Raw genomic sequence first — 13,541 nt, 5'->3', positions numbered from 1 at the left:
ATTTCGAGGAAGTTACCAGGAAAGTGGATGAAGGGAAGGCAGTGGATGTTGTCTACATGGACTTCAGTAAGGCCTTTGACAAAGTCCCGCATGGGAGGTTAGTTAGGAATATTCAGTCGCTAGGTATACATGGAGACGTAGTAAATTGGATTAGACATTGGCTCGATGGGAGAAGCCAGAGAGTGGTAGCGGAGGATTGCTTCTCTGAGTGGAGACCTGTGACTAGTGGTGTGCCACAGGGATCAGTGCTGGGTCTATTGTTATTTGTCATCTATATCAATGATCTGGATGATAATGTGGTAAATTGGATCAGCAAATTTGCTGATGATACAAAGATTGGAGGTGTAGTGGACAGTGAGGAAGGTTTTCAAAGCTTGCAGAGGGATCTGGACCAGCTGGAAAAACGTGTTGAGAAATAGCAGATGGAGTTTAATACAGACAAGTGTGAGGTATTGCACTTTGGAAGGAAAAACCAAGGTAGAACATACAAAGGTAAATGGTAGGGCACTGAGGAGTGCAGTAGAACAGAGGGATCTGGGAAAACAGATACAAAATTCCCTAGATAGGGTCATAAAGAGAGCTTTTGGTACATTGGCCTTTACAAATTAAAGTATTGAGTATAAGAGTTGGAATGTTATGGTGAGGTTGTATAAGGCATTGGTGAGGCTGAATTTGGAGTACTATGTGCAGTTTTGGTCACCTAATTACAGGAAGGATATTAATAAGGTTGAAAGAGTGCAGAGAAGGTTTACAAGGATGTTGCTGGGACTTGAAAAACTGAGTTACAGGGAAAGGTTGAATAGGTTAGGACTTTATTCCCTGGAGCATTGGAGAATGAGGGGTGATTTGATCGAGGTGATCCATAAAATTATGATGGATATAGATAGTGTGAATGCAAGAGGCTTTTTCCACTGAGGCCAGGGGAGAAAAAATCCAGAGGTCATGGGTTAGGGGTGAAGGAGGAAAAGTTTAAAGTGAACATTGGGGGGGGGGGGGCTTCTTCACGCAGAGAGTGGTGGGAGTGTGGAATGAGCTGCCAGATGAATTGGTGAATGCAGGCTCACTTTTGACATTTAAGAAAGACTTCGACATGTATATGGATGAGAGGGGTTTGGAGGTATATGGCCCAGGTGGAGGTCAGTGGGACTAGGCAGAAAAATGGTTTGGGACAGCCAAGAAGGGCCAAAAGGCTTGTTTCTGTGCTGTGATGTTCTATGGTTCTATGGCTTACCCTTTCCCCTACCCCCACTCTTGCCAATGTCTCTTCCAGCTACACCTCCCTTTCATTTGTCAATCGCCTTGCTCTCCTCACCCTTGAAGCTTTCTGAATTGTTGGGACATCCTATCACAGGGTTCTTTGTCTCTTAAAGCCCAATAAATGGATGGAAATTCAATGAAATTCTTGAATTCCAACATGACCCCTGTTCATCTGCTCCTCACATTCACCCTCCTGTATTTTCCACCCCAGAAATATCCGAGCAGCTGATCATGTTGACTGAGAGATTTTGAATGTCTTTTTACTTACTTCAGTCCATGGCATGTTGACATAGCCACAAATGAGTTTGAAAGACCTCTGATTTCCCCATGGTAGTAACAATGTTCACCACCCTGAAAGTGAACAACAGTGAGATTAGTGTTATGCCATGTACTGCTTCTTCACTGTGCATTAAACTGGCATGCAAGATTCATAGTTGGCCATCTAAAGCTCCACATCCAACAATAGCCCGCTTTTTTAAGCTACTGGTATCAAAGCAGAAGATTTCCGGCTGAAGACCAATTTCATTGCTGCTGTGTTGATGCAGATTCCAGAACAACATATACCACAAATGGTCACAGATCAGAAATATTTAGAATGTTAAGCTAAAAAGAAATTGGAGTGATGGATAGATTAAAAGGTAGAAATGTTTGCAAAATAATGAAGCACCAGCACAATTCAATATCACTCTCAGTTTTCTCCACAACAGAAAGACCTACACTATGACTGTTTGTAAGTTGCCTGATTGGTGATATTTAGTTGAAACACTCTCCCTAATCTCCACATTAAGTCACTGATTGAATAATTAGCAGAGACAGAAAGAATATATAAATTGTCTATCTAGTGGAAGTTGGAGGTTGATAGGTGGGGGTACAGGGAATGAAACTGACCCATGATATTGATATCCAATTTTACACATTGCACCCATTCCTCTTCACTGACTCCAAATGATCTTTACACTTGCTTTAAAAAGATTTCATCAATTTGATGCAAATAACCATTCACTGTGATTAAGCTTCATAGCTCCTGCAAGCATTGTCTGAGAAGAATTTGCTTTGTGAGGAGTCTGTGAGACCTTCAACATTAACCTCTGAAGACTCTTTAAGACTGATGTCTTTGGACTAGGTTGATGACGTTAATTGAATGCCTTAGGTGGTGGCTAGCCCAACAGTCATAGGTGTCTCAAACATCTTTTTAGGCCCTCACTTGGATAATGATATAATCATTGTGCTTGGAGCAGGGGTGTTGTCGCAACATTTTGTTCCTATCTCTAATGAAACAGGTTGTTCATTATGTTGATAACGTGCAATGACAGATATTCAGTCCTTTCTGATGATGTACTTATAATATGAACATTTTCCATCTGAGAAAATGCAGCTCATTGCTGATTCTGTAGAAAAGGCAGCGACTTGTGGCAGTTTGGTACTCAGAGTAGTGGCCAATCAGCGTTTGGGATAGATTGATGAGGCAAGGCAGGGGCAAGAGGAGTGGCTATTGTTCGAGCGGCCATCATTGGAGAGGTCAGAGTAGGGTTTTTGAAACATAGAAATAGAAACATAGAAAGCCTACGCACAATACAGGCCCTTAGGCCCCAAAGCAGTGCTGAACATGTCCTTACCTTAGAAATTACCTAGGGTTACCCATAGCCCTCTATTTTTCTAAGCTCCATGTGGCTATCCAAAAGTCTCTTAAAAGACCCTATTGTATCTGCTTCCACCACCGTTGCCGGCAGCCCATTCCATGCACTCACCACTCTCTGTGTGAAGAAATTACCCCTGACATCTCCTCTGTACCTATTTCCAAGCACCTTAAAACTGTGCGCTCTCATGCTAGACATTTCAGCCCTGGGAAAGAGCCTTTGACTATCCACATGATCCATGCCTCTCATCATCTTATACACCTCTATCTTGAGGCTTTAGCTCTTCCGAGGCTTGAGTGAGAGAAGGCAAAAAAAAAGTAGTAGGGTAGAGTTTTTTCTCTCCCACAGCTTAGTGTTTTTCCTTCTTTATATTTGCTCAGTTAGGAACAGTAGAGATACCAGGCAGGATAGTGGACTGCTCATCTTATGAGATGTTGGAAGGCAGAGAGACCTCCAGTGTCCCTGATGACTACACCTGCAAGAAGTGCATCCAGCTGCAGCTTCTAATAAACAACGTTAAGAAGTTGGGGCTGGAACTGGATGAACTCCAGATAATTCAGGAGGTTGAGGGGGTGATAGATGGGACAGATAGAGATGTAGTTACACCTAAGGTTCACAACACAAGAAAAAGCATGACAGTCAGGAAGGGGAAAGGGGTTAAGGAGCCAGTGCAGAGCACCCCTGTGGCCATCTCCCTCAACAACAGGCATATCAATTTGGATACTGTCAACGGGTGATGACCTACAAGAGGAAAGTCACAGTGGTTGGGTCATGGGCACTGAGTCTGCCTCTGTGACTCATGTAGGAAGTGTGGAGAAGAGGCATGCTTTGATGGTAAGGAATTCATAAGTTAGGGGTATGGACAGGAGATTCTGTGGGCAAGAATGAGATTCCTGGATGATACGTTGCTTCCTGGGTGTCAGGGTCCATGACATCTCAGATTGAGTCCTCAGCATTCTTTAGTGGAAGGGTGAACAGATAGAGGTCCATGTGGGTACCAATGACAGGGGTAGGATGAGTGATAAGGTTCTGCAGAGGGATTTCAGGGAGTTAGGTGCTAAGTTAAAGGGCAGGACCACCAGGGTTGTGATCTCAGGATTGCTATCCATGCCATGTGCTAGTGAGGCCAGAACTAGGAAGATTATACAATTTAACAGGTGGCTAAGAAGATGGGGGAGGAGGGAGGGATAAGATTTTTGGATCATTGGGCACTCTTCCAGGGAAGGTGGGACCTATACAGAATGGACGGTTTGCACCTGAACTGAAAAGAGACTCGCATCTTAGCAGGAAGGTTTGTTAATGCTGCACAGGGGTGGTTGGGGGGGAGGTGAGAGGGTTTAAGTAAGAGTTACAGCTTAATGCTCATATCATTTTTGTACAAGAAACTCATGTGAGGAAGGAGGACAAATATCGCTTTTTTAGGTCTTGGCGGGGTCAACAGTATCATTCGAATTCGAATGCCAAAGTTAAGGGAGTTTCAATTTTTATTGACTCCTCTATTGCATTTGTTCAACATGATATCCTTTCGGATCCGAATGGTAGATTTTTGTTAATTACGGGTTTACTCGGTAATAAAAAGGTTGCTATGGTTAATGTTTATGCTCCAAATGTGGATTGTCCTGACTTTTTTAAGTCCTTATTTACTTCTTTACCTAATTTAAATGAATATAAGTTAATAATGGGTGGTGACTTTAATTGTTGTCTAAATCCTTTGATGGACAAATCTATATCTACTCAGACTGTACCCAATAAGTCGGCCACTTGTATTAACTCCTTTTTGACTGATAATGGAGTTTTTGATATTTGGAGATTTCGTCATCCTAATGACAAAGAGTTTTCTTTTTTCTCACATGTTTATCACTCCTATTCGAGAATTGATTAGTTTTTTATTGACTCTTGTTTTATTCCATCGGTAATTGGTTGTAATTATGATATTATAGCTATTTCTGACCATGCTCCATTAAAACTTTCTATTAATTTTACGGATACAGCTTTAAGTGCTAGACAATGGCGATTTGACTCTACCTTATTGCAAGAGCCGGACTTTATTTAATTTATGAAGGAGCAGATCGATTTCTTCTTTTCAAATAATTCCACGGAAGATATCTCTTGCGGAATACTTTGGGACACCTTTAAAGCGTATATACGTGGACAGATTATCTCTTACTCTGCTGGTCTGAGAAAACGCATTAAGAAGGAAACTCTTTTATTGGTTGATAAAATTAAAGAGATTGACAAGAAATATTCGACTACTCCTAGTAGGGAGCTTTACAAACAAAGGGTTGAACTTCAAATGGAACATAGTTTATTACTTACATCTCCAATTGAAAATCAATTAATGAAAACCAGATCTGATTTCTATATACATAGTGATAAATCGGGAAAACTGTTAGCTAGTCAGCTGAAGAATGTTTGGGTTAAACGTCAAATCACTAAGGTTCGTCAGCAGAACGGGGATTTGACAGTTAACCATGATGAGATAAATAAGTCTTTTCAAGACTTTTATACCTCCCTGTATCAATCTGAATTCCCTCAGGATCATAATACCATGTGTGATTTTCTCGGGAAATTGAATTTTCCAAAATTATCATCCGATGATCTTTCAGTATCAGATACTCCGTTCACGGATGCGGAAATTAAAGGGGTTATTTCCTCAATGAATTCTGGGAAAGCACCAGGTCCAGATGGGTATACAGTAGAATTTTTAAAATGTTTTTCTGCTACTCTCTCTCCTTGGCTATGCAAGGTTTTTGAAGAAGCAATTAGATTGGGGAATTTGCCACAATCTTTTTATAGAGCTTCCATTTCCTTAATACTGAAGAAAGATAAAGACCCTACTGATTGTGCATCTTATAGACCAATATCTTTATTGAATGTGGATTCTAAGATCTTTTCCAAGTTACTGGCTTCCAGGCTGGAGAAGGTATTACCCCAAATTATTTCGGAAGATCAAACCGGTTTTATTAAAAATCGCTATTCTTTTTTCAATGTTAGGAGATTACTGAATATTGTTTATACTCCTTCACATAACACTTCAGAATGTGTTATTTCATTAGATGCGGAGAAAGCATTTGATAGAGTTGAATGGCCTTACTTATTTTATGTGCTGGAGAAGTTTAACTTCAGTCCGACCTTTATTTCTTGGATTAAACTGATTTATCAAACTCCAGTAGCCTCGGTGTTTACTAATAATCAAAGATCTCCATTTTTTCATTTATTTCGGGGCACTAGACAAGGTTGTCCTCTTAGTCCATTACTATTTAACATCGCTTTAGAACCTTTGGCAATTGCCATCAGAGAATCACAGGATATTTTGGGTATTAATCGTGGAACAGATATTCATAAGGTATCTTTGTATGCAGATGATTTATTATTATTCATCTCTAACCCTGAGAAATCTATTCCAGCAGTCTTATCATTGTTGGCTCAATTTAGTGAGTTTTCTGGGTATAAGTTAAATCTTAATAAGAGTGAATTGTTTCCTTTGAATAGACAGGTCCCAAACTATGGTATTTTACCTTTTAAATTAGTTAATGACTCTTTTACTTACTTAGGGATTAAAATCACAAAAAACCATAAAGAATTATTTAGGTTTAATTTTCTACCTTTAATTGATCAGATTAAAGGCTTGTTTACTAAGTGGTCACCATTATCTTTATCTCTGATAGGTAGGATTAATGCTATTAAGATGGTTATTTTACCTAAATTTTTATATATTTTTCAAGTGGTACCAATTTTTATTCCGAAATCCTTTTTTACTAATGTCGATTCAAAAATTTCCTCATATATATGGCAGAATAAAAATCCCAGGTTAGGTAAAACATACTTACAGAAGACAAAGAAGGAAGGTGGGTTGGGTTGGCATTACCCAATTTCAGATTTTATTATTGGGCAGTTAATATTAGATATTTGATATGTTGGTTGAAAGAATGGGATGGTCCTTTTGGCCCTCATTGGGTGAGTTTGGAAACTAAATCGGTACCTGGTTATGCTCTGGGTTCTATTTTAGGGACATCTCTCCCTTTTGCTCTTTCTAAATTGCCGAATCGAATTGACAACCCGATAGTTAAATTTCGGAAATTTTTCGGGTTGACTCAATTCGTTTTAAATAGTCCTATTGTATCTAATTGTTTTTTCCACCCCTCAATTATAGATCAAGCTTTTTTGGCTTGGAAAACTAAGGGTTTATTAAGATTTTCCGACTTATTTTTGGACAACTGTTTTATGTCTTTTGAGCAATTATCTAATAAATATAATTTGCCTAGATTTCATTTTTTAGATACTTACAGGTTAGGCATTTTTTAAGTATGGTACTTCCTACGTTCCCAAATTTTGTGTCTTCAGATATTTTGGAGAGTTTGTTTGAATTAAACCCTTTTCAAAAAGGGCTTATATCAAAACTTTATAATATAATTATGAAGATACGTTCAGTGCCCTTTGATAAGACCAAAAATGATTGGGAAAGAGAGCTCAATCTTATTATTCCTATTGAGAATTGGGATAGAATTCTTCAATTAGTTAATACATCATCTATATGTGCCAAACATTCATTAATACAATTTAAGGTTGTACATAGGGCCCATATGTCCAAGGATAAATTAGCTCATTTTTATTCTTATATAAACCCTATTTGTGACAGATGTCAATTAGAAATCGCGTCTTTAACTCATATGTTTTGGTCATGTCCGTTTTTGAAAAAATACTGGAAAGATATTTTTGATATTATCTCGGCGGTACTGAACATCGATTTACAACCCCATCCTATTACCGCAATTTTTGGTTTACCGATGATGGACTCACTCCATTTATCTCCTTCTGCCTATCGAATGATTGCTTTTCTCACTTTGATGGCTAGAAGATCTATTTTGTTGAATTGGAAGGAAATTAATCCTCCCACGGTATTTCATTGGCTTTCTCAAACTATGTTATGTCTAAATTTAGAAAAAATTAGAAGTGCTGTATTTGATACTTCTATGAAATTTGAAAAGATATGGAGACCATTTATTCAATATTTTCATATGATGTAATGGCCCTGTGCCAAGCTTATTGGTTTTTTCAGCTTTAATCATATGTATGTTGAGAGGATCGGAGTTGACGACTTTGATGTTTATGTATGCTTGTGAGATACTATAAACAGCCCTTTTTTTTCTCTTTTTTTTAGTTTTTTTTTCTTTCTTTGCTTCTTTTTTTCCCCCTTAGATATTAGATTAGTAGGTTAGTTAACTTTTCATATTTTTTTTTCTTTTTTTTTATATTATAGATTATGAAATATCTAGATTTACCTTGTTCATATATATACTATATGGTTTATGTTTCGGGAAAACTTATTTATACTGTATTCATTGCTTATGTATTCCTTCATGTGTAATGGGAATTTGTATGTTTGTAATCCCTTTATTAATATTTTAATTGTATTTTGTTCATAATATTTTTAATACTAATAAAAAGATTGAAAAAGAAAGAAAGAAAGAGTTACAGGGTGATGTGAACCAGAGTGCTAGAACAGATTATGGAGAGGTAGTGGAGAGAGATGTTAAGACCTTAGACAAAGTAAGGGATCAAAAAGTTGAGGATGGTGTAAATAGTGTCTTGAGCTGTGTATACTTTCATAAGACATAGGAGCAGAATTAAGCCATTCAGCCCATCGAGTCTGCTCCGCCATTCCATCATGGCTGATCCCGGATCCCACTCAACCCCATACACCTGTCTTCTCACCATATCCTTTGATGGCCTGACCAATTAGGAAATGACCGACTTCTGCCCGAAATATACCCTTGAACTTGTCCTCCACTGCAGTCTGTAGGACAGCATCCCACAGATTCAATAATCTCTGCCTAAAATAATCCTCCTTATCTCTGTTATAAAAGGTCACTCCTTAATTTTGAGCATGTGCCCTCCAGTTCTAGATACCCCCACCATAGGAAACATCCTCTCCACATCTGCCTTATAGAGACCTTGTAACATTCAGTAGGTTTCAAAGAGATCCTCACAATTTCTTACAAATTCCAATGAGTTACAGGACCAAAGCTGCCAAACGTTCCTCATTGCTGATGTCCTATCAGCGTCAGGAGCAGAGCACTGCGAAGAGGTCTCTCGCAGGTTGGCAATGCTGGTTTAAAAAGAGAGCTTTGTGGGCATTTGGCCATTGCAGAGGCCCTATCAGCGGTGGGAGCAGAGCACTGCAAACTAAATAAAAGTACAGGAGGGACAAGTGGGGCAGCCAATGCTGGGAGTAGGCCAGTGGCAAGAGTAGAAGCATCAGGCTTTGGCTCAAAGGAGGCTTCAGCTCGGACGAGGTGTTGTCTCTGGGTGTTGGCTCTGGGTAAGCTTCTGTTTTTGTTTTTCTCTTACTGTCCCTGGTTTAGTAAATGGTGGTTGTGTGTTCTTCTTGCTGGAAGCTGGAGTCCTGGGAGACCCAGAGTCTCCTGGGCAACTACATCTACATGAAGTGCATCCGGCTGCAGCTCCTTGAAGACCGTGTTAGGGATCTGGAGCAGCAGTTGGATGACCTTGGGCTTGTACGGAGAGTGAGGAGATAATTGATCAGAGTTACAGGGAGGTAGTCACCCCAAAGTTGCAGGAGGTGAGTAGCTGGGTGACTGTCAGGGGAAATGGAAATAGGCGGTTAGTGCAGAGCACCCCTGTGGACATTCCTGTCAATAATATTATTTTGGATACTGCTGTGGGGGATAACCTCCTGGGAGAACGCCACGGCAACTGGGTTACAGGCACTGAACATGGATCCATGGTGCAAAAGGGAAAGGGAAAGAGAGAGAAGAAGGGAGCGATAGTGATAGGGGACTTGATAGTGAGGGGAACAGACAGGAGATTATGTGGACGTGAACGGGACACCCGGATGGTATGTTGCCTCCCAGGTCCCAGGGTCAGGGACGTCTCAGATCGCATCCACAACGTTTTGGAGAGGGAGAGAAAGCAACCAGATGTCTTGGTACATATTGGTACCAATGACATAGGAAGGAAAAGCAAAGAGGGCCTGAAAAGAGAATTAAGAGAATAAGGTGGAAAGCTGAGAAGCAGGATCTCCCGGGTAGTAACTTCTGGATTGCTGCCTGTGCCACATGCCAGTGAGGGTAGAATCAGGATGATTTGGTAAATAAATGTATGGCTGAGAAGCTGATGCTAGGGTCAGGGTTTCAGGTTCTTGGATTATTGGGATCTCTTCTGGAGGAGGTATGATCTGTTGAAAAGTGACAGGTTGCACCTGGACCCGAGGGGGATCAACATCCTCGCGGGCAGGTTTGTTAGAGCTGTTGGGGAGGGTTTAAACCAATTTGGCAGGGAAATGCGAACCAGAGTGATGGGACTCAGGATAGGACAGATGGTAAAAAAAAATAAAGATACCATACAGTCAGACTGTCAAGAACGGCAGGGAGGTGATGGGACACAATTGCACCCAACACGGTAAGTTATCAGTGCATTAGGGATGCAGAATCAAAAAGGTTAGCAAATACAGTACTCAAAGTGTTATATCTCAATTCATGGAGTATAAGAAATAAGGTGGATGATCTTGTTGTACTATTACAGATTGTCAGATATGATGTTGTGGCCATCACTGAATCATGGCTGAAGGGAGCTGGATGTCCAAGGTTACACATTGTATCAGAGGGATAGGCAGAGGGGGTGGTGTGGCTCCGCCAGTAAAGAACAGCATCAAATCATTAGAAAGTTGTGACAACACGAGTGAATCTACAGATGCTGGAAATAAATAAAAACACAAAATGCTGGCAGAACTCAGCAGGCCAGACAGCATCTATGGGTGGAGGTAGCGACGACATTTCAGGCTGAAACCCTTGGTTTCGGCCCAAAACGTCATCACTACCTCCTCCCATAGATGCTGTCTGGCCTGCTGAGTTCTGCCAGCATTTTGTGTTTTTAGAAAGTTGTGACATATGATCGGAAGATGTTGACTCCTTCTGGGTTGAGTTAAGAAACTGCAAGGGTAAAGGGACACTGATGGCAGTCATATACAGGCCTCCAAACAATAGCTGGGAGGTGGACTACAGATTACAACAGGAAATAGAAAAGGTGTGTCAAAAAGGCAATGTTATGATAGTCATGGGAGATTTCAACATGCAGGTCAATTGGGAAAATCAGGTTGTAAATGGATCTCAAGATTGTGAGTTTGTTGAATGCCTAAGAGATGGCTTTTAAGTGCAGTTTGTCGCTGAGCCTACTAGGGGATTAGCTACACTGGGTTGGGTGTTATGTAATGAACCAGAGGCGATTAGGGAGCTTAAGGTAAAAGAACCCTTAGGAGGCAGTGATCACAATATGATTGAGTTCAACTTGAAATTTGAGAGGGAGGAAGTAAAGTTTGGCATAGCAATATTTCAGTGGAGTAAAGGGAAATTACAGTGGTGTGAGAGAGGAGTTGGCCAAAGAAAATCGGAAGGAGTTGCTGGCAGGGATATCAGCAGAGCAGCAATGGTGTGCATATCTGGGAAAAATGAGGAAGGTGCAGGACATGTGTATTCCAAAAATGAAGAAATACTCAAATGGCAAAATAGTACAACCATGGCTGACAAGGGAAGTCAAAGCTAATGTAAAAACAAAAGGAAGTGCATACAACAAAGCAAAAATTAACGGGAAGATAGAGGATTGGGAAGTTTTTAGAAAACTTTCAGAGAGCAACTAAAAAATCATTAGAAGAGAAAAGATGAAATATGAAAGTAAGCGAGCAAATAATATCACAGTGGATAGTAAAAAAATTTTCAAGCATGCAAAAAAAAAGAGAGATGAGAGTGGATATAGGATCGCTAGAAAATGAGGCAGGAGAAATAATAATGGGGACAAGAAGATGGCAGATGAACTAAATGAGTATTTTCCATCAGTCTTCACTGTGGAAGACACTAGCAGTACGTCAGATGTTGTAGTGTGTGAGGGAAGAGAAGTGAGTGCAGTTACTATGAGAAGGTGCTCAAAAAGCTGAAAGACCTGAAGGTACATAAGTCACCCAGACCAGATGAACTGCACCCTAGGGTTCTGAAAAATGTAGTGTTAGAGATTGTGGTGGCATTAGAAATGATCTTTCAAAAATCATTAGACTCTGGCATGGTGCCAGAGGACTGGAAAATTGCAAATATCACTCCACTCTTTAAGAAAGGAGGAAAGCAGCAGAAAGGAAATTATAGACCAGTTAGCCTGACTTCAGTGGTTGGGAAGATGTTAGAGTCAATTGTTAAGGATAAGATGATGGAGTACTTGGTGACACTGGTCAAGATAGGACAAAGTCAGCATGGTTTCTGACTCTGTCCTATCATGGACAATCTTGGCTGACAAATCTTGTTGGATTTTTTTCAGTAGATTACAAGCAGGATAGATAGAGAGGATGCAGTGGGTGTTGTATATTTCGACTTTCAGAAGCCCTTTGACAAGGTGCCACACACAAGGCTGCTTACCAAGTTAAGAGCCCAAGGTATTACAGGAAAGTTACTAACATGGTTAGAGCATTGGCTGATTGGTAGGAGGCAGCGAGTGGGAATAAAAGGATCCTTTTCTGGTTGACTTCCAGGGAATAGCTGTGTTCTGCAGGGGTTGGTGTCAGGACCGGTTTTTTTTTGTGTTGTATATAAATGATTTAGATGATGAAATAGATGGCTTTGTTGCCAAGTTTGCAGATGATACAAAGATTGGTGGAGGGGCAGGTAGTGTTGAGGAAACAGGTAGGATGCAAAAGGACTTAGACAGATTAGGAGAATGGGCAAGAAAGTTGCAAATGAAATATAATGTTGGAAAATGCATGATCATGCACTTTGGTAGTCGAAATAAATGTGCTGACTATTTTCTAAACGGGGAGAAAATCAAAAAATCTGAGCTGCAAAGGGACTTGGGAGTCCTTGTGCACAACACCCTAAAGGTTAACTAGCAGGTTGAGCCAGTGGTGTGGAAAGAAAATGCAATGTTAGCATTCATTTCAAGAGGTGTAAAATAAAAGAGCAGGGATGTGATGCTGAGGATTTATAAGTCACTGGTGAGGTCTCACCTTGAGTATTGTGAACAGTTTTGGGCTCCTCATCTTAGAAAAGATGGGCTGGCATTGGAGAGGGTCCAGAGGAGGTTCAAACAGATGATTCCAGGAATGAAAGGGATATCATATGAGGAATGTTTGATGGCTCTGGGTCTGTACTCACTGGAATTTAGAAAGATGAGGGTGAGAGCTCATTGAAACCTTTCGAATGTTTGAAGGCCCAGAAAGAGTAGATGTGGAAAGGATGTTTTCCATGGTGGGAGCGTCTAGGTCAAGAGTGCACAAACTCAAGACAGTGGGATGTCCATTTAAAACAGAGATGCGGAGAAAGCACATGGACATCAGCCAGTTAGAACAGCGAAAAGAGTTTAAAAGCAAGAAGAGTTTAAAAGGAGATGGTTATTTCTTTAGTGGTTTGATCAGGGCATGACTGTGTAAGCACGTGGATGTCAGCCAGTTGGAACAGTGAGAAGAGGTGGGGGCGTGGCACTATTGATCAGAGATAGTGTCACAGCTGCAGAAAAGGAGGAAATCATGGATGGGTTGCCTACGGAGTCTCTGTGGGTGGAAGTTAGGAACAGGAAAGGTGTTTTTTATAGACCACCCAATAGTAACAGGGACATTGAGAAGCAGATAGGGAGACTGATTCTGGAAAGGTG

At 40.5% G+C, this 13,541-nt stretch overlaps 1 protein-coding gene across 5 annotated transcripts in view; it reads right to left on the bottom strand.

Annotated features, from left to right (window-relative positions):
- Positions 1–13,541, bottom strand: part of adam11 (ADAM metallopeptidase domain 11) — a 376,715-nt gene that overhangs the window by 278,449 nt on the left and 84,725 nt on the right. For all 5 annotated transcript variants that reach the window (XR_012101994.1, XM_073070643.1, XM_073070642.1 and 2 more), the window contains exon 5: positions 1,526–1,608. Coding sequence is in view for 4 of the 5 variants with exons in the window: in XM_073070643.1 (XP_072926744.1) it covers positions 1,526–1,608 (83 nt within the window). In the remaining variant the exon portion in view is untranslated. The remainder of the gene's footprint in view (positions 1–1,525; positions 1,609–13,541) is intronic.

This window comes from Hemitrygon akajei, chromosome 18, assembly GCF_048418815.1.
Source record: "Hemitrygon akajei chromosome 18, sHemAka1.3, whole genome shotgun sequence".
NCBI classification, from domain to species: domain Eukaryota; kingdom Metazoa; phylum Chordata; class Chondrichthyes; order Myliobatiformes; family Dasyatidae; genus Hemitrygon; species Hemitrygon akajei.
This window is presented reverse-complemented; position numbering and strand designations above follow the sequence as displayed.